This window comes from Aspergillus chevalieri, chromosome 1 (genome assembly GCF_016861735.1).
Source record: "Aspergillus chevalieri M1 DNA, chromosome 1, nearly complete sequence".
In the NCBI taxonomy this organism is placed as follows: Eukaryota; Fungi; Ascomycota; class Eurotiomycetes; order Eurotiales; family Aspergillaceae; genus Aspergillus; species Aspergillus chevalieri.
The window spans coordinates 4,834,661-4,854,912 of NC_057362.1; the positions used below are offsets into that span (position 1 = coordinate 4,834,661).

A 20,252-nucleotide genomic window follows, 5' to 3' on the forward strand; every position below is an offset into this window, starting at 1 on the left:
CCTTCCTCTTATCCCCCGTCCTTCCTCTTATCCCCCGTCCCCTCCATCAACCCATTCCCATAGGCAACAACCTCCTCCGACTCCTCCCCCAGCCCAGAAATATCAGCAACAGGCTTCCTCCTGCTCATACCCATGAAGTCCCTCCCCATCAATCTCACAGTCCTCACAATACTATCCCTCCCCTCCCAAAGCGGAAACACCACAACCCCACCTGTCGTCACAAACAGCCACATAATCCCGACAACAACCCACCCCGTGAAAAATGGCTTACTGAAGACGTACGACGACGCGTACATGGGGATCGGCCAGAGGATCAAGAAGCAGAGGACCATGAAGATGGTTAGGGTTCGGGAGTAGAGGGCTGCGCGGTTGAGTTTGCGTTCTTCTTCTTCTTCGGGGTTTATCTGGGGCTGAGTTTGTGAGGTTATTGCTGGGTTGGTTTTGTCGGCGGCGTTGAGGACGTTGGTTGGTGGAAGGGATTCACGGTCGGCGTGTGCTGCTGCGAGGACTTCTGTGTCGTCGACTTGCCGGATTGCTTGCATGGATTTGTAGTCGTAGTTTTGGGGGCCGAGGGTGTAGGTTAGGATTGGGGAGATGACCACTGGAGACAGTAAGGCCGCGACGTTGCCAGCCAGCATTGGGTAGCTAATCTTGTAAGCTTCTATCATCGAAAATATATCAAGACAAGCTCACTTTTCTCCGGTAGTAGTGACGTTCAAATTGCCATACTGCCTCCTTGTAGTCACAAGCCAAGCAATAAGCGATATGGCCAGCCCAAGAACAGGCGAAACACCAGCAGCAATCCAGTTTTGACCCTTCCAGAGCAGTGTCATCGCACCGGGGAACACGGCAGAGGAGATAATAACTCCCATCAGCAGGTAGAGATAGCCCATTCCAATTCCTGCGTAGTAAAGACCTGTCGCGAACGCAGCCATGGCAAGCGCATATATAATGCATGCCATGTGGGAAATCCACACCAGCTTCTTTCCCTTGGCATGAGGCTCGATGTAGGCCTGGTAGATGTCGTAAGTCAGTATGGAAGAAACGGAGATCAGCTGCGCTGAGAATGCAGACGTCACAGCCATGAACATCATGAGTGTTGTCGCAACAGCGCCACTGTATCCTAGTAACTTGACGGCGGCGAAGGGCAACACGAGACCTGCAGTCACGTCTTCGGAGCTCAGACGCTGGTTGCCTTCTAGGGCTAGTGCAGAGACTCCCATAGTAGTAGCGCATAGCCATGGGATGGCAAACCAGCAGAGACCACCGAGGACGTATCCGGGAAAGGCATGGACTGGGTGTGCGGCGATAGCTTTGTTGTAGTATCCATTGTCGAGGAAGACGGTTCTGTCACTGGTCAGCATTTGCAGAACAATTATATCGACATCGATATGCTGACCCAAAGTTTCCAATCAAGTTAATGATCCAAAAGATGCCACCCTCCTTTGACCGCATAGTCAAATAACTTCCCTCCGCGTTGCCCTCAACCGGGTTAAGCTTAGCAGCAGCAACCAATGCATCATATACTCTCCCCGGCGATCCCAGGGTCGCATTTGTCGCATAGGCTGAGAACGCAAAAAGGAAGATGACTACCAGAATGACCACAGTATGCATGTAGTCCGTGATGAAGGTCGCCTTGATTCCTCCAAACAGAGTATAAAGTACAACACCAATCGGAAGAAGGAAGCACGCTGCCACGGTATGAACACCCGTCAAAGATGTCAAGACTGCAGAGCCGCCGGTGAGCAACATGGCGGTGACCAGAATGTTGGTCATTAGACAAAAAACGATGAAGACGACGTGGACGGGTGTTCCATATCGGGCGTGGATGACTTCGAGGAAGGTGTGGGCGTTGGGAGCTCGTCGTTTGAGTTCGATGGCTAGGGTCGTAAACAGGATGATCTGGACGGTTGCGCCTGCGCCAGTTAAGCCTTCCATCACCCTATAGAGAGACAGGTGTAAAAGCTCACCTGAAGCATAGTAGAATGGACCCGAAATGCCATACTTGTATGTCACGGCAGTGGATTGGAGAAGAGTCGCAGCCCAAGTCCAACTACTGACGACAGCAGCAGCAACCAACCCTGACTTAACGGACCGTCCGGCTGTCGAGAACATCTCAGATGTTTGGACTTCATGTTGGTATCTGCACCCTGTCAGCGAAATGTGTATAACGTTTAGAGTAGGGCATACCTTTTAAGCGCCCAAGTAATAAAAATCATCACCAAAGCAAAGGCAAATCCCAGACCCAGGATAATACCATATCCAAAGCCCTGCGTAAGGGGCACATCGAACTTGACCTCATTCGACGCCATGGTTTTCGCTCCAAAACAGATCTCGATACCACTGATCTCAAACTCCAAGGAAGACCAAGCTACAAATACCCCCTCCAGCCTCACAAAAAGAAGGAGCACTCCTCCGATTTCGCATCATCATCTTGACATTCATCCCGACTATATACGGGTCCCTGCCCTGTCAAGATAGGAAATCCACAAGCGATCAACGCCGCGCTCCTGATAAGGAACCACGTTCTGTAATAGGACAAGCATCTTCAAGGTTGCGGGAACCCCAGACAGCCACCACCAACGAGCTCCTTCTCTCTTCTGCTCCATCATTAGGACGTCGTTTGGAGGTTTGGGGGCTTGTCATTGGTTGATGGAGGGCTTGTTTCGTTCTTATCTTTGATGGTCGCTTATCATCGCGGCGATTGGTCCCGGCGGCGGATTATCGAGATAAGCGGTTGACGGACCGGGGGCGAAGAGATTATTGATTTCGATTTATCGGGAGGAATTAGCTCAGGCTTGTATGTAAGTCTTTTGTAAGCTTTCTCCAGGGGTCGTCTTGCCGTCTTTGCTTTGTTGGTGGAGAATACTCCATGAGTTTATTCCGGGGCTAAGGCGACAAAAATATATAGAGTAAGCTGTCTCCGGTATCTCTGATGGAATCTTCACTCGGCACTAATGTGCAGTGAATTATAGTGCTGTGCTGCTTATAATAATCCTTATGGGATATCAGATGGGAAGAATTCGATTGATTTGGAGAAACCTCGAGCCGTGCGTGTGAAGAGATATACATAGTATGGTTCCGTACAAGTAGCTATCGCAATGTTAAGTCGTCGTTTAAAAACATATTCCATATCTTGTCCAGACACAGAAATTTGGATACTATAACGTCATTCCATTGGAGAAACACAGACTATTATACAATGCACTCTCCATCCCAACTCCCCATACTTGTAACATAACAAAGCAATTAATTGCTATAACCGACAGAAAAAACACTCCAAACCCATGCTGCAGATGGATAAGGAACGCTCGTATTTCGCGAAAAATCAAATAAATTGATTGCGAATTGGTGACCGCGTTCGAGATTTTCCGGTATAAAATAACGGCGAAGAGACGAAAAAAGGGGTATAGGAAATTCAATGGTAGAGGAAGTAGAGGATGTTTTGTCGGTGGATGTTCGTTCGTCTGAGACCTCGCGATGGCCGGGTTGGGCCATAGGTCAAAAACCCAACCACCAATTCCCGGAATGGCTAGGCAAACAGCAAGGCTAACAATAATCTCAGACGAGCCGAATCGAGTCGCTGATTATAACCCGCTCACGACGAGAACTTGCGAGTGATCTTGGCAATAACTATTGCAACGTGGTCAGTTAGCCCAAATCCTTGGGAAAAAAAAAAAAAAAACCAATTCCAGCATGGAATGAAATCTTACCATGCAATCCCACAACAGAGAAGATAAACCCAAGACTAAGAACCAACACGACGACAGGGTCAACCCTCAACCCAGGGCTCTCATCCGTATAAAGCTTGAGCATCGTGCCCGAAGAACCACCGGCACCTGCGGCGCGAGTCGAGCTGGGCCTGGCATTCCGCAGAGACTCCTTGTGGTCTGCAGCCGCGCGGCGACGCAGAGCAGCGCGAGGACCACCGGGGGGAGTGGGCGAGGCAGGACGGTTGACGGACGAGGCGGATCCAGAGGCACCGGGGCCAGAGCCAGGGGACTTGGTGTCGGGGCCGGATTCGGCGCCGGAGGTCAGGGGAGAGGCGGGACGGGGAGAGGCCTGGTTGAATTAGTTAGACGATTGCCAATTTTTTTTTCTTGCGGGGGAGGGGTGTATTTGAACGCGAAAGTGTCAATGATGGAAGGAGAGACGACTGAGGTCGATCTCACCTCCCTGGGATGATCTGGTCGCACTCACCATTATGTTGAAGGAAGGAGTAAAAGACGGTGAAAAAAAAGAGTGTGAATTGAAGATGACAATTACTATAGAGGACGAATTGAAAAGGTAATGGCCGGCAGGAGGAAGAAAGGAAGAGAGAGGAGGTTGAAGATAGAAAGAAGGTCGAATTGATCGGGGAAATGAAGTTGGAAAGTTGCCAGAAAGAGGCCACGCTCACGGTTTCCGTATGGTCACGTATGGTCACGGATGGCTACCCCGAGCTTCATAAAGCCAATAAGAGACCGTAGAGTTTGTATTGAATACCACGATACTACTGCCGTATTTATCTCAAGATCCAGACCAGATTAACTTATAAAAACTGGGCGTCTTCTCGTAAAAAAAAAAAGGGAATAATCTATTCGTATCCTTCAAGTCTTCTGGGTATGTGCATCTTCAATCCGGTAGCGAATCTGTTGTCATGACAAAACGCCCCCAATGACTCAAGTACGCCTAGATCGACTACTATGTCTACCCAGCTCGTTCGTATCATTTGTCTATTTGCTAACCAGTAAAAGTTTGTATACATGACAAAAATATATGCACATTCGTGACTTTGAGCGTAACCAGTCAGGTTGAAAGGAAGGACAAGAAAGGAAAGAAAAGGTAGAGGGAGTGATGTCGTGTCTCCAAAGACTGCCAGTGTCTTTGGAAAGGGAGGAAAATTTGCGAAACGAATAATATAGAACCTGGAAATTAAATAGCAAAAATCAACCAAAAAAAAAAAAAATTGGTAAGAACAACGCTTAAAAAGGTATCATATAGTGGAAAGAGGTGGTCCCAGGATCCATTCTGAAAAGGAGAAACAAGGGGTATCTGTTTGCTGCTCAAAGAATTCGCTTAATCAATCATCATTCGCGTAGGCATTTGACCGGCGACATTGCTGGACAGCTCGGTCGTTTTCTCTTCTTCGCGAGTCTTCTTTTTGTTGATGTGAGGCTTCAAGCCCTTATGGAAATTGGCCGTGCACAAGCAAGCATTGATGATGGTCATCACGATCAGAACGAGGGTGATGATGGCGAAGAACGTGAGAGATCGCCGAGCGGGGAGGTATTCCTTAAAGAAGTAGGGCTGGTACATTCGGACGAGCTTGAATAGGAAGTATGCCATGGCAGCAAAGTAAAGGAGCTAAGACGCCAGTCAGGATGATTGTAATCGGAGCGAAGATATAGGGCACTTACAATGGTGATTATCATCCCCACAGTGCTCTCTCTTCGAACAAAAATCGCCGCGCACACCAGAATCAATATCGTCACGGGAATAGCTGCCAACGTGAGGGCAAACTCGGAATCCTGTCTGCCTGTCACGATGACCATAAATTGGACCGTAAAACCGAGGAAGAAGAAAAAGTCGAATTTGAGCAACGCGATGTAGATCTAAGGCAGGGTCAGTGCGACAGTTCCTCCGGCTTGAGTTGATGAACGAACCTGGTATGTAAGATACCGACGCTTCATCCGCAGGTCGGCGCTGATATGCTTGTAGATAGACCACGCGAACTCATCGTACAGTTTCCACGCAACGATGAGCATCAAAGCAGTCCCCATAGCCACGACACATGGGATAATGATGAGGAACGGTTCTGTTTCCGGCCATACCAGTGGGCTGATGACCTGGTTGACGACGAGGACGTTGTTAACTGCTTCTTTGATCTGCTGGACTTGGACAGCGCCATAGATCAAGAGACCAATATTGCAAACGCATAACCCGATGATTTGAATGGTATTCTTCATGCGCAGTGCATCGTACACGAGAACCAGCTCGTAGATGAACCCGAAGCAATACAGGGCCAAGAACGTCGGAATAGCTTTGGATGCGGTGACACCGTCGGCTTCTGGTTTGAGTTGAAGTTGAAAGTTGGCGAAGACATAACTACCAGAGGGACACCAGTTAGTAATCATCCACGATGAAGGAAAGAGATGAAGGGAAGGACGTACCACTCAAGAGCCAAGGTGATGATAGTCTGAACGAGCGTGACGATGGCGAAGGACCACGTCCAGAGCGAATTTGGAACATACATCTTGCGATTGCGTTCACGAGGCGGGACGTTGACATAGCCTTCTCTCGGTCGAAAACCGCCAGCAGTATCTCGCCGAAACGAAGGATCAAAGGACCCTCCGAGGAGAGAAGCCCGCGAATTGTGAGAATAAATCTTGGCGATCGGCTCCAGGATGGAGCCTGTGTCCGCCAGAGGATCTGCCTTGGAATACAATATGGCGGTTTCACCACCGGGCGGCGGTGTGCAACGGGGAATGCCGTAGGTTCGGAAAAAGGAGGGAGTGAATGAAAGAAACGAAGGGTCGCGTCGTGTGCAACAGACGGGAGCACCGGAACAGCCAACTAAGAGGGGACTACCGTTGGATCGCCGGTTCTTGAAGGACTGACTGGAAGGAGAGCGCCTTCAGGAGGTCAGATTGCCGCGATTGTTTGCTGCTGCAAAGGTATCTGAGACAATGACAGCTCCACGCTTGTCTGTCCCTATCCACAGAACAAGCTCTCTTACTCCTTGGAAATGTGGAAACCCAGAGAATGCGGAGAGAAGGGATCACTGTTGCCTCTCAGGCCTGGGACCTCTGCTTATCTCCCCTTCCCTGCTTCTTTTGTTCTGTTTCTATTGTCCGAAATTCAGCCTCTCTGGTCGTTTTCTTAGTTGCCGATCAGGACGGGAATGCCAAGAGCGCGTGAAACGGTGTGGTCGTCTGGCAATTTCAGGACTCGGTACGAAAGGCGCTGAGCCAACGATCAAACGCTGCGGTTCGTTGGGTGATTTGAACGGAGATTGGTGTACAGAGTAAGGCTGAGGACGCACATGCAGACAGACAGGGAGCGAGGGAGTACGGAAATAGGAACAACGTAGGGTGCGTAGACGATCGAGTACGAAACGAGCGATTCGAATGAGGTAAGTAGGTAAGGAAAAACGAAGGACTGACAATGGTAGAAAAAATGTGTGAAAAGTAAGAAAATGGAAGAGAAAGACGGAGAGAGGAGAGAGAACCGTAAAGCAGAGGAGAAAAGAAAAAAAAAATGAGCGAGATTGACGAGACGGAGAAATTGGCCAGAGAGGAGTTGACCACCGCGCGGGATTGGCAATTGCCCAGCCGGTTCAGGTTGTATCGTCTACTCTACGCATACAAAAAGATTGACCTTCCCACGAATGGGATTGAATTATGAGATGAGAAACGATAACTGACGATAAATACCGAGTTCTCGACTGGAATTCCACCCCGCTGGAACCAGAAAACCGTTGAGTGCCCTGAGAGGAGACTGGCATACCTCTTGTTTTGTGCCTGTCGCATCCACGGTTGACTCGCAACAGAGCCAAGAAACCCGTAATCAAATATCGTTTCTCCTGAGTGGATCCAGCCCTGGCACGCCGCGACGGGAAATTGATGGACATTCATCCAGACTGTTGTACGGGCCAGAACTCCCAGAGGGTTTGGATATGGCCATTAGCTTTTCAGGATGGCGATTTGCGTGTACATGAATATCCTGAAGGAGTACTATCCGGAGATCTGGACTTTGTAGTGAACCGGAGTAATCCTGTGTGCTATGCGGAATAACCAGATGAACGGCACAGCGGCACGGAGAAACAAATAAAAATCCCTATATTATTACTGCTGTTGCCATTCCGTGCCAAAATGGTGACTCGGTATTACTGCTTTCCTAGAGCCCTACTCGGATATACTCTCTCTGCGGGGGCTTTGTTTTCCTGACACTTGCACTAAGGGGCTCTAATAAACCGTGTGCTATTTACGGCCCGACACCTTGCATGGAAGGAATCGAGTCAAGACTCTCCGTACTATTTGCCTGATATATACCCTCCATATCCCGACTGTTCAGCGACTATGATTGACCAAATAGATCTCTACTGATCTGTACTCTGTCCAAATTGACGATATTCTGAGTTACCACACGAGTACGAGTCGTGAACATAACTAGTGATCCTCCATCGGGAAAGGAGTCAGGCGCCGAGCCGCCGACCGTCCAAAACACACTAACCCCAAAACAGGTAGTTTTCCAGAAACAGAAACAGGAAGGCGGTGAACCCATGGCCGCACCATGACACAAAAGCAAAATTTCTCTTCCCCTCGGTTCTTCTTCTCTTTTCCTTTCCAAGCGCCATCCCCATCAATGCTGCGTTTCTTTGCTACACACGACAAGGCCCTGTCTTGTCCTCGGGATGAGTTCTGCTCACATTCGAGTTTATTGCAAATGAGAAATTCGGAGGAATCTTCAACCCACACCCAGTAACCCGCTTGACCCCTCAGGGAGAAAGCCGGTACTGCCCGTGAGGGCCTGGTGTGAATTCACAACCACACCTGCAATTGGCATCAGAAACATCGGGGCTTCAAATACCCCATGGGAGAGTCATTGCGAAGATTGTGTGTGCGGTTCTTGCCGTGCGACACTTAAGTGCAATACGCAGCATACCGTGCTCCCTCTTCCTTTTGGAAGGAGGGGGATTGGTATCATTCGATTCCGATTATTCTGGTGGGGATGGCGCTTCATCTCTTTTTTTCTAGGTCAGTGATACTTCCCTCCCTTGAATATGTCGTGGGGGGAGATCTGGAAAGGGCTTGATGGGCCTTGGCTAATGAACAGGGTTTTTGAGGGCCTGTCGAGGGTTTTCTCTTAGGGCGGTTCGGTCGATTTGCCGTGGTCGATCCTTGGTGGCTCTGGAAAATACTGGTATATGGGGACTGGGCAGCTATCAGGATAGCTATGATTCACAATACAACTTCCGGCGTCAAATATTTCTTGCTGTCTTCCTCGCTGTCTACGTAGTACGGAGATTCTCGTAACACCACTAGACTAGGCCCAGTCATGCTTGGTATATTGAAATCACTAAGATCGCTTGAATAAAGAAACTATGAAAATCCTTGCCCAGTCGACAATGAGAAAATATCGGAAAAATCGTCGCACACCCCTATCATTATTATTGAGCATTTTCGTCGCCTTTATCGTGATCATCTTACTCCTCATCGCCAATCTATAACAAGTTAGCTTTTACTGCTCAGCACCTAGAAGACATCTGGAGGAAATCTCACCTTAGGAGCAAGGTAGAATCTCAAGTGACCGCTTCCGAGACCATACTCGACAAGCAGAGGAACCTCCTGGGACAGACACAGGGACACCGAGTTAGACAGATTTGTAGCCTTGCAGAAGTTGACGAGATATTTGAGGGAGAAAGTAAGAGCGACGGGTTCGGAGAGTGCGATCGAGACGTTCTGCTCAGGCTTTTCGACGTTGGTGTGCTGACGGACGGTCACGGAACCGGTGCCAATGTCACCTTGGCAGGAGAACTTGACGCCTTCCTTAGTAGCCTCGATGACGACTATCAGGTAGCAGAGTTAGCAAAGCCTGTCACACTGTGAATCAAAGGGAATGAGGGAAAAGGAACGTACCCGACTCAGAAAGCTGGTTCAGATCCCTGCAAATCCGCTGGAACTCCGCCGACGGCATCTCAACCGTAGCCGCATACTCTGTCTCGGGAATAGCCAGGTGCTCCTGGTCGATGTCCATCAACTTGATATCATACTCGCTTATCCGGTCGGTCTCCGGGCTCTCGAACATGAGGTTAACCGCGTCGGGGGTGTCCTCGGCCTTGAGCGTCAGGATATCTTCGTTCTGGGCGGCCCGCAGAACTTTGGTCAGCGAGACCAGGTTGATTCCCAGCGCGATGTTACGGTCGCAGCGGTAGGGGGAGAAGCCCTCGGCGCGGAGCAGCATGGAGACCAGGGCAACGTGGGAGTTGTCCATGGCCTGGAGGGCGATTCCGGAGTCATTGCAGTCGAAGTTGCAGTCTTGGACGAGGTCTTTGATGGCGTCGGCGACCTAGCAATTGTAAGTATTATTCATCTTTTGGGATTCCAGAGTATGCGTTGGAGTAGACGTACGCGCTTGAGGAGACTGGCTTGTTCGAGGCGTGCTTCTAACACTGTGCAACAGTTAGAATCTCGTTTACGCAGAACAGCAACGAAGGCACTCACTATTGAATATGAGTTCTGGTAAATCACAAAGAGGGGTGTAGCGAGAATGTGGGAATTAATTGACGTCAGATGAATGCTGGAATGAAGCTGCTATACAGTTATTAATCGATATCTTTTGATGATTTATAGGTCTAGGAAGGATAACGCACAGTAGAGGAAGTTGAGGTTATAAAAGTGTAAAGATTGAAGAAAGGAAACGAGGTGAATTCGCGTTCGAGGGTTTGGTGGGGACCGAAACGCGTCCAGTCGCGTTGCGCCAGAGGCTGATATGACCGCTTGGAGTAGTTTTGTGCCTTAGGCATTCAATATCCCCTTGCCAGGGCCTAACTTGAAATTTCGATAGAACACAGAACAGTCTGACAAGATGACTTTGATTTACCAGCATCCGTGATGATCTATAAAGACAAGATACCCAGCTATTTTCACGATATACACAAGGAAATTAGACAGGTTTTCGCTCAATGAGTGCAGAGGAAAAAGGAATGTAAACGACTGAAACAAGGCAAGAGCAATGCAATCCATAGCAGACTGTACAAGAATGCAATTTGACGAGAAAAAAGGAGGAAGAAGTAGGATCAATGAATATAGACAGATAGAAGAGAAGTGAGAATGTAAATGAAAACCAGCTAAACGCCAGCGACGCCAGTCCGTTCTATACATGCGGGTATCAATCAGCAAATTTTGGTCAATGGCTTCATATGGCACAGAAACCCAGGGAAATATATATAGGGTGTGAACGATAAGAACATATGTGAGCAGAACATCGGGATCAGATACTCGTGACCCGCTTCGAGGCTGCCGTATGAGGTCTCTGCTTGATGACCATTTCAAGCTCCCTCAGCATACTAGTGTTGGCAGTGGACCGGTCTTGTGCGGCTGCTTGTCTTGCTCGATCTTCCTTGACACGTGCAATACGTTCTTCCCTGCTGAGAGAGGACCGTTTATTGCTGCGGGATGGAAGTGCAACGGCTTCAAAGATTTCCTCTTCCTCAGGAGCATCTGTGACGCTTATATCCGGGCGGGATTCGCCGGTCAATGCCTTGAGCGCGTCCGACGGACTTCCTTCGACTGCTGTTACGCCGCTAAGACTAGGGGTTGGCGACAACGGCGTCAACGTGCTCGATGGCCGTGAGTAGCGGTCTAGGACTGATTGTCTATCGAAGCTGTTGACGAGGGCAGACTTCCCGGCTTCCCATTCTTGGAGGAGACCCCGTATGTCTGTCCCGATTGAGTCGTACTGCGCGACAAGCGTAGCCTCCAATTCGCTGGTATCTGCTTCATCAAGATTGGAAGTTGGCTCTTCACGGATGACGTGCATTTTTGCATGCAAAGCCCGGATTCCTTGTGAAAGAGTATTGAGTCTTCGATATTGCGCCTTAAGCGCGTCCCTATTGGGGGAGGCTGTGGGTAGAGGCGAAGGAGGGATAACCTCACGGTCTTCCTCACTGAGGATATTGGTCATCCTGCGGATGTTTTTTGATGTCACATCAGCCAGACTCCGCATCTGCTCCACAGCTGTGCTCCATCTCTCAATGTCCGAACCTCCACCATCGGCACTGAGAGCCAGCAGACAGCACAAGATACTCTTCCTAATACCATACAGTCTTCCGAAGAGAGTTCGAAGGGCGCGCAACGAGTATTGATCATCCGTCGAGCGTTCAGCCAGGCTGGACTCGGCTTCAGCAAGTTCTTCCAGCGAGATATCGTAGATGTCGTAGTATCTAGCAAGATTTACATCGTCCGTGAGCGGTTGTAAAATATGTAGCGACTGGATATATCGTTCCAACATTGAGTACAGACACTCAGAGACCGTCCGGCGGAGTCGAAGGCATCGTCGGATTTGAGCCTGATCCTCCAGTCTGCTGATTGGGGGCATCGGTGTACTTCTATAGCGACATTAGCATCCATATCGGCTGGATTAGGAGGCGAAGATGAATCCTACATGCGATAACCCCTAGAGACAAGTTCAACCTCTTGGATGAAAACAACTGATGCTGAGGCAGCCGAATCGAAGCCCTGCGCATTGCTGATGAAGTTCGCAGCCGCATCAACCGCTTGGTGACGCAGGTACTTGAGCCACTGCCGTTTCGCGAAAGCGTAGAACAAGACTCCAAGAACCGGCACCAAGATCATAAGAATACCCACTTTCCGGGGGTTTATGCCAGTACCCGACCGAGGCCGGCTCCAGTGTAATAACCATGCAATCGAAAAGGAAGTCGCCCCTGTGACAATGGCACCTTGTAGACCGAATGTTGTGGAAAGCGATGGGAGTTCTGCGGGTTGCGCATGTGACAGCACATCTGCGGCGGAGGTGTATGACGGGGCGCTATGTTCGTTCAACAACTGCGACGCGACGATCACATAACCGAACTGTTCGAGGAACCTTGCGTTGTCGCTTTGTCCGATGCGAGCATTTAAAGCGGACTATAGGTCGAAGAGATGGCACAGGTCAGTTCGCATATCCTCGTAGAAGATGAATGGTAACAGCAAGTCATACCGCGCAGGCGTCATAGAATCTCCCCAATGCTTCACTTCGGTGCGCGACTTTGGAATCTAGCGGATTTGGGAGTTTATCGCGAATTCTCTGTGGAAATTTCGAAGCCCCTCGAGGGGCAAAATCCATTGTCGCATCTGCGATATCACTATCCTCATTCTCTGTGAAGTCAACCGGCCAGTTATTGTCGCTTTCACCCTCTCCTATATCATTATCCCAATATCAGCCTCTTTATATTCCAAAAAACCTATTGCAGTCAAGTGGGAACTCACCTTGGAGGTATTCTGCCAAAGGCGAGTTCTCATACACAAGGGATTCCATGATGTTTGTGCATTCCGTTTTGACCCAGCGATAAGCACGATAAAGTGTAGAGCAGCTGTCAAGAGCTTGCGAACCGTAATGGCGAAACGAGGGTGGAATTAAGGAACGAATCGGACGTTTTAGAAAATCAAATTGGTCACTGATGGTCCATCTCGCACTGGCCCGACGGCGTATCAGTTTCAGGAGAAGGGCGTGGAGGTAGATTCGGAGAGGCGGCTTAGCAGCGAGGAAGGGGGCTGCCGCAACGAGCACTGAAGAAGAGATGACGCGATTTAGCAGGATGTGCAGGCAGGCAGACAGATAAATATCAACGGGTAAAATGAGGTAATATAAGGAGTTTCAGTCCCTGGCAGTGTTTTGTATACACACCTAGCGAGATGGACTCAGATCGAAATGATGAGAAGAGGGCCACGTTGATGGTCTGGCCATACAGCTAAGTAATAATAGTCGTACTCGTATGGACTCCGTAGTAGTAGTAATCGTCGTTTCCGGGGAAGGGGGCAAAGAAACAGAATAGTGAGGCTGAGCCACACTATTTGTGGCGACCCACGGAAAAGGAAAGCGAGTGTGTGATTATTGATTCGACATATGCGAAAGGAATGAATATGCAAGTAAAGCGAGTGTATGAAATATGTTATATTTTATGGAATGAGCATTTTAAATTACCAAGCTGGATGATGGTCTGATCTGGTCATGGGCATTTCATTCTTTTTAATGCTCTACGGAACCCGGAGATACCGCCGAATGCACACTCCATACCGAGGAGATCGTTCTATTTATGCCCACTCTGCATGCATATTGAACAGAAATTTCATTTCACATGGGCCGTTATCCGTTGGATTAACCGTCAACGAATCCCCTTCCCCGCATGGTACCTGGATCCCGAGGATATTTTCACGGAGGTTATCCCAACTAGGAGGAACTGAATATTGTGACCAGCCAGGAACCAGATCAAGTGAACATATTTTAGACCATTGCTTAACCATAGTAATGCTGTCAGAGTTTGCATAACCCCATGTTTTCACCCTCCAGTGCATCCCACCTGTCACCCCTGGTATGCTGATCATCTGCAGCACGTCTGCTAAGCCTAATACGATTAGGGGAGCCTCACTTCATACACTGCCATGGACAACAGAAATTGCATAGGCACTGCTGTACAGTGTCCTAACGACATCGGCGCCACATAGATGCTGCAAACATCACATACCACTGAGAATCTGTAACCGCGGTGGGAAAAGCTAATATCCTTGTTCTATAATGGCTTCCAGCATCGTGTCACCTATCATTTGTATTTTATACTACAGTTCACTATATGGAAATCACTTATTCCTACGTGCTCTCCGTACAGCCATCCTTTGAAAAGCTGAGAGACCTACAACCACAATGTTTGTCCATATAGAACCTCCTGGTATACATCTACCCCGGCCAAACGAGAACGCGGCCAACCAATATTAGATATCTGACAGCGTATAAACGCCCAACAGCTTTTTTTTTTTTTTTTTTGGTGGCATGGCAAACAATACATGGATACAATAGCCACAGTATTATATAAAGGGACGTTTAACTTCAATGACTCTTTCAATGAAAGAACTGGCGCCGTATCAGTCGACTTCTGAGCTATATAAACGTCCCCTCTAGCCCTCGACTACGATGAGTCCTATCACAAGCATTTCTCCTGGATGGATCGCTTTGCCCAAGCCTTTTTTGAAGCCGGCCTCACAGCCATTGTGGCAGTTCTCTTTATGGCTTTTATCATCGCAACGATTGCAGGGCTTCTGGGGTTTGATTATGCGTCCTCGAACCCAGGTCGATCAAAGAAGAAAGAGACAAGTCATGAGAATGCTCCATCGCTGAGTTGGGATGGACAGCCACGCCTTTTACTCGAAATAAAGATCTTGAGCGAGATGTTGGAATAGCGCCCGTGAGAGCACGGAGCGGCTGGTCAGACGGACAAGACTTAGGTATAGTGTACCCCACTCTTCCTATTATTGAGCTCTTGCTAACCTGGTCTTTTAGGATATAACCGGCGCAATGCCACTAACGGAAGACGTATCAAATATCAAGGAGATCTTTCTCCAGATTGTGTGCGGGTCAGACCTGTTTTGTCGGTTGAGCCAGATGCAGGGAGAGAATATCTGGAGACACCGTCAGTCGGCTCGAGGCAGCATGACGGGGGTAGCAAAGGAAGGATGTATACGATTGAAGGGCTGGGACGCCCTGGTGCGTGAACTGGTTGAAACCAGTGTAGGTTTGTTAGGAAGTATAGAATTCTTGGTGGTATATATATCCTGAGTATCAGAGGATTATTCTGTAGAGAACAAGCACGCAATCCAGGAGACCAGGCCCACCTGACCAGTACTATTCACTGCCTAAGTGCCGAAGGGCTATTTTCCTAGATAGTGCCTAATGGGATCGAACAGAAATGGTCCAAAACACTGTACTGTAGGATGCCGCATCATAGTCATGTGACGGCATAATTAATGCCTTGGTTCCTCAGCCCCACCACCAGTTGCACCGGCAACCATCGCCCGTCAACATCACGTTCTTGAAACAGACGAACGTGATCGACTTCGTTCCTTGGATCAAAAGTGTACCTAAACAGCTTTATTTATGATTAACTCTCTACCAGAGTTAGCTTGACTCAGTTGTCCTCGATTGTGTCTATCACCCTCCTCCTACCGCACTCCACTCAAAGGAAAGAGCGGTCTACATGGACTAGAGAAAGACTAACTGCCACCGCTTATGATGTCTGGTATCCTGGGCGAAGTTGGGACGCCTTGTCCATCCAGATCCAGTAATGGACACGACACTTTCGACAGGTTATGGCGAGATGGGCTTGATGCTTGCGACGATACCGCTAACCTCGACTTCACAACCGAAATCAAAGCACCTGTTCTTACACAAGCGAAACCTAAGCGGAGGACCGGGGCAGTTTCGTCTTTTCAGATCCATGATGATAGTGGCGAACGCCCAGCCCCATCGATTAACAGGCCAAGAACAATGCTGGGTGCCTCCAACTGCAAATCCTCCTTGCTTACCCAGCCTGCACAGAGGTTTCGACCGAAAGTTAGTTTCGCCACGACTCCATCATCTACGAACCCGCATCATCTGGGACGGTCTGATTCTCAAAACAAAAGCGCAGAGGCGGACGCGATGAAGGACAACAAGAAGCTGCTCATGCAGATCAACGGGAAGGAGCGAGGCCTGGAGCAAGACGCTGCCTTGAAAAAAGATGTCCGTCGTGAAACCGTCTACATACCTACTGAGGATACGACCGTCGCGAGCGTGTTCATGGGTCTGTTTAGCCCACTGAAATCGCAGACGACAAATACTATCAATTGTCAAATCCCCAAAGACCCCGAGATCGATAGCTTGGAGGCGCGCATCGCGAGAAGAAGACATGCGAAGAAAACGATGGCAGGCTCTGCACGGAAGACACCATTGCAACCAAGCAACAATATTGCCCAAGAAGGTGCTATTCGAGTTGATATTGCCGGGAAGAATGGTGGAAAAGAGAACACTCCGCCTGGATCTGTTCTCGTCGATGGCAAGGACAAGAGCTCTAAGCGTGATATGCCTGTGTTTGAGCCACCAAAGTCAAAAGCAGTTGGCAACATCTTGAAATCTGGAGGGAACCGAGCAGATGGCCTATGTACAGCGACTCGGCCCAGGCCTCGAACGAGGGCAGCGCTGGGTGACAAGAGCAACACGAGCCCAGCTGCAGTCAACAAGAGTCAGGGAAAGGACATTGTCAAGCCAAAACCGGCAGACCAGGAGCGCACCCGGTCTGATGCGTTGAAACAAACCACGTCGAACTTTCTCAATCGGCCCAAGAACACGATGCCTCTCAAGCTTGCTGTATCAAGCATCAAAGCGAAGAAAATAGATGAGCAGTTCCCACTACTAACAGAAAACATTTCTAACCCAGCATTATACGAAGATAGCTGGCTGGCGCATCAAGAGGTAGTCATAACTCAATCGCTTAATGAACTGTTCGAACAAACGGATGGCCACGCAAGTTCCGATGACCCTGCTACTCTCCGACGCGAGCTTCTCGGTCACTACCAGAATGACCCATTTACACTGCTCTACAGACGAGTCCAGGCGTCGCTAATGAGTGGTGCCATGAGCATCCCCAAAAACGTTCTCGCACGAGAGTCGCGATTGAGAAAGGATCTCGGTTTGAAGCGGAGATTTCTGGATACTTGGACGAAGACCTATGATTTGCGGGCTTTGCGGGCTGCGCTGGAGACTGTTATTGGTCGGAGAATTGCCAACGATGACGATGACGGGCATCTATACACGACGACAGGCAAAGGAAACATCTTGAAGAAGCGAATAGAGAGCTTTCTGGAAGCTTTCCTGCTGCGCAATGAGGAAATGGTGCAGCGAGCGGAGACGCCGGGCAAAGAAGCGGACGCGGCCGGCCGCGCATATCGCCGCACGACCCTTCGCAGCATCATGATCATTGTCCTGCTGGACAAGGCTAGGATGTGCTCCGGCACGACCCTTCCTCGCCGTCTGTTTGTAACGTCATCGCCGTTGAAGTCTTCCGCTGCGGTGCTTCAGGCCCTGGCGCGTTTGTTATTACCGACATCAGGCGACATTATTAAATCGCTCGGGCACCTAGATTGCCAAGTGTCTTACGAGCAGCAGCAAATCGAAGAATATGATTACCACATCAGGAACCTCGCCGTAGACGTGAGAGACGGTGTGAGGTTAACCCGAATTGCCGAGCTGTTACTCAACTGTTATGGCCACTTCGATGGAGAACCAACCACAACTGTGACGTTGCCAGATGAAGGGGCCTTTTCGCATTTGAATGAGGAGCAATGGTCACTGTTGCCACACCTGAAGCTTCCGTGTACGAGCCGAGTGGTTAAACTGTACAATGTGCAGGTTGCGCTTAACGCATTGGCATCCAACAACGGAACTAATGTGCTAATCCATGATGTAGCTGCAGAGGACATTGTCGACGGTCATCGGGAGAAGACCATTGCGTTGCTTTGGAGACTGGTCAGCAAATGGGGACTTCCCGGATTGGTGGACTGGAAAGATGTCCGACAAGAGATTGGGCGACTCAAGCGGAAAGCTATTTCACGATTCGGGTACGAACAGGCTACAGACGCTGAATTAGACGAGCCAAGTGATGAATATGTGCTGCTGCTGAAGCAATGGGTGTCTCTCTTGGCGCAGCTCAAAGGCGTTCACATGGATAACTTCAGTACAAGCTTTGCGGATGGCCGGATCTACGAAGGCATTCTCGATGAGTACCAGGGCTATATACTCGGCAAAGACGCTGAATACAGCGGAGGTGATACAATGGCCTCTCGTCTTCGGGCTCTGGGGTGCAGCTCACAATTCGGTAAGCCCGCGATCCGTTCTCCGTAGTACTAAAGCAGTCATAGCTAACGATCGCAGCGACCTTGGTAACACCAACCTCCACCGCAACATCGCCAATTGTCAACAGTGACTTCACGCTCAGTGCAGTCGCATTCCTCTGCTCACGACTACTGTCCGCCTCCAAAGGAGCCCGGGCGGCTACTGTTGTACAGTAAGCTTGGCGGGGGATTCTCGCCCGTCGCGATCCCTAGCAACATTTCCAGCCAGTACACCGTTGTCGCACAAATGGAGGAGCCGATAGTTTGGGCCAAGGGCGTTGTTGTCAGGGGATGGCGGCAAATGAAGCAGAAGCGTCGCCGGCCGGTCCGGGCGCTAATACGAGACGCAACCCAGCTTAATTTCGAATAATGGCGTTTGTATAATTATCTATTCTTTCAGGTGTTCGGCGAGGAGTGTATTGCATATTGTTACGGCGTTATTTGCATTTATATTTGCATTCATACAAGCATCAGTTGAGCATAGTCCTCTATGCAATTGACCATCTGAAACGATCTCGCATCCCACATCCTCTTGGAGTTACTATTTTAGGCGCCACATGCATCTACGAAGATAACCGATGGAGGCGTGTGTGATCGATGATGACATATGAATAATAGCTCTCTTATCATGACCTCATGTTCATCTGACGTGGGGGTTACTTATATGGTACTCTATCTGTATTTTCCGTTCAGTGTAAACTGCAATACACCACCGGTACGAATAAATCTAAAGTAGCATACCATCATCCAATCTTACACAACACGAACCCGAATAAATTCAACTAGCGGACGGCTCGAACCTATTCACACAACTATACAGGGATAAAAAAGTATATATGACCTCACATTTGAGATACTACCACCATGTACCACGGTTCCATCGAGTCTGACATGAGCATAACCAAAGCAACTTGCCAAGAAACGAAGGCTATCAAATCCGCTGAAGAATAAATCGCTGGATCATGACTCTTCGCCAAGACCTTTTCCTCTGACAATAAGGTCAGCGGATCGACGGTGCATTTCACCCATATTTGTGCTCTGGATAGTGTTATTTCAAATCCAGATCCAGGAAACCCGGAGTGAGCCTTGGCGCCAAGTTACCAGGAATAGGAACGTATCAAAGCATAGCATAACATGGCATAGCCATATATAGTACGAACACAAACACACACACTCAGCGGGACACATTTATAATGATGCCTACCATGGTCATACTACTAGATCGATCTTGGCAGCATAACATAACATTCCATAGCACACTCACTAGCACCGCATAGTTCTGTACACCCCCGCCAAGCTCTATCTTCTTGGCTGATTCTTGGCCCCTTGGCGGAACTATTCCTTTCTTAATCGTTTCTTGGCTAGGCTGGGCTGTGTGTTTTTATTCTTCTTTTCCCTTGCGTCCGTTGTGTACCCCCCTGCCACCTTCTCCTTCCCCGTGGAATGTAGACTAGGCAGGTAGGTTCCCGCCGGAAATGCTACCTGTGCTTACTCTGGTCCGAGGCTATTCGTCGATCAGGAGATCATGATGTACGAGGATGGGGTATTGTGGGAGGGAGTGTGGGATTAGGTGTTGTGTTGACGTCTTGGCGGGTGTGGTGTTGTGTTTTGAGCTGAGGTTATGTATACTCGGAGGTGATTTGTGTGAGGTAAGGGGATATGAAAATATTACTGACTGGTATTGATGGTAACTGAGTGTGACTGTACAAGTAATGGTAAATAGTAATACTCTGTACGAAGTAACTACTGCAAGATAGAAAAAGGATAAAAAATCGGATAAATTTCCACACACCCACCCACAGAGAGAGAACGCAAGATCCAACTCGCCGGATCAGAACTCAGAAACATGTC

The 20,252-nt window shown here is 49.1% G+C and overlaps 6 protein-coding genes across 6 annotated transcripts; 1 reads left to right on the top strand and 5 right to left on the bottom strand.

The window, feature by feature from the left end:
* Positions 1 to 8: 8 nt before the first annotated feature.
* Positions 9 to 2,312, bottom strand: ACHE_11671A (sodium:solute symporter family protein; the record flags this gene model as incomplete). Its single annotated transcript, XM_043276266.1, has 5 exons — positions 9 to 645; positions 694 to 1,347; positions 1,400 to 1,916; positions 1,971 to 2,143; positions 2,191 to 2,312. 5 exons carry the CDS (start codon positions 2,310 to 2,312, stop codon positions 9 to 11), a joined length of 2,103 nt encoding a protein of 700 aa, XP_043132791.1.
* A 1,286-nt stretch (positions 2,313 to 3,598) lies between these two features.
* On the bottom strand, positions 3,599 to 4,203 carry SBH1 (SEC61-beta family protein; the record flags this gene model as incomplete). The annotated part of the gene is made up of 3 exons (XM_043276267.1): positions 3,599 to 3,633; positions 3,714 to 4,062; positions 4,201 to 4,203. 3 exons carry the CDS (start codon positions 4,201 to 4,203, stop codon positions 3,599 to 3,601), a joined length of 387 nt encoding a protein of 128 aa, XP_043132792.1.
* An 855-nt stretch (positions 4,204 to 5,058) lies between these two features.
* Positions 5,059 to 6,235, bottom strand: ACHE_11673A (uncharacterized protein; the record flags this gene model as incomplete). Its single annotated transcript, XM_043276268.1, has 4 exons — positions 5,059 to 5,346; positions 5,400 to 5,594; positions 5,646 to 6,087; positions 6,153 to 6,235. 4 exons carry the CDS (start codon positions 6,233 to 6,235, stop codon positions 5,059 to 5,061), a joined length of 1,008 nt encoding a protein of 335 aa, XP_043132793.1.
* A 2,952-nt stretch (positions 6,236 to 9,187) lies between these two features.
* POL30 (proliferating cell nuclear antigen) lies at positions 9,188 to 10,206 on the bottom strand (the record flags this gene model as incomplete). Its single annotated transcript, XM_043276269.1, has 5 exons — positions 9,188 to 9,205; positions 9,264 to 9,550; positions 9,621 to 10,050; positions 10,113 to 10,153; position 10,206. Coding segments are annotated over 5 exons (777 nt in total).
* Positions 10,207 to 10,974: 768 nt separating this feature from the next.
* ACHE_11675A (vezatin family protein) lies at positions 10,975 to 13,020 on the bottom strand (the record flags this gene model as incomplete). The annotated part of the gene is made up of 4 exons (XM_043276270.1): positions 10,975 to 12,091; positions 12,148 to 12,629; positions 12,703 to 12,902; positions 12,972 to 13,020. The coding sequence occupies 4 exons, from the start codon at positions 13,018 to 13,020 to the stop codon at positions 10,975 to 10,977; spliced, it is 1,848 nt and encodes a 615-aa protein (XP_043132795.1).
* Positions 13,021 to 15,762: 2,742 nt separating this feature from the next.
* On the top strand, positions 15,763 to 18,578 carry sha1 (putative calmodulin-binding protein Sha1; the record flags this gene model as incomplete). The annotated part of the gene is made up of 2 exons (XM_043276271.1): positions 15,763 to 18,385; positions 18,442 to 18,578. The coding sequence occupies 2 exons, from the start codon at positions 15,763 to 15,765 to the stop codon at positions 18,576 to 18,578; spliced, it is 2,760 nt and encodes a 919-aa protein (XP_043132796.1).
* Between the last annotated feature and the right edge of the window lie 1,674 nt (positions 18,579 to 20,252).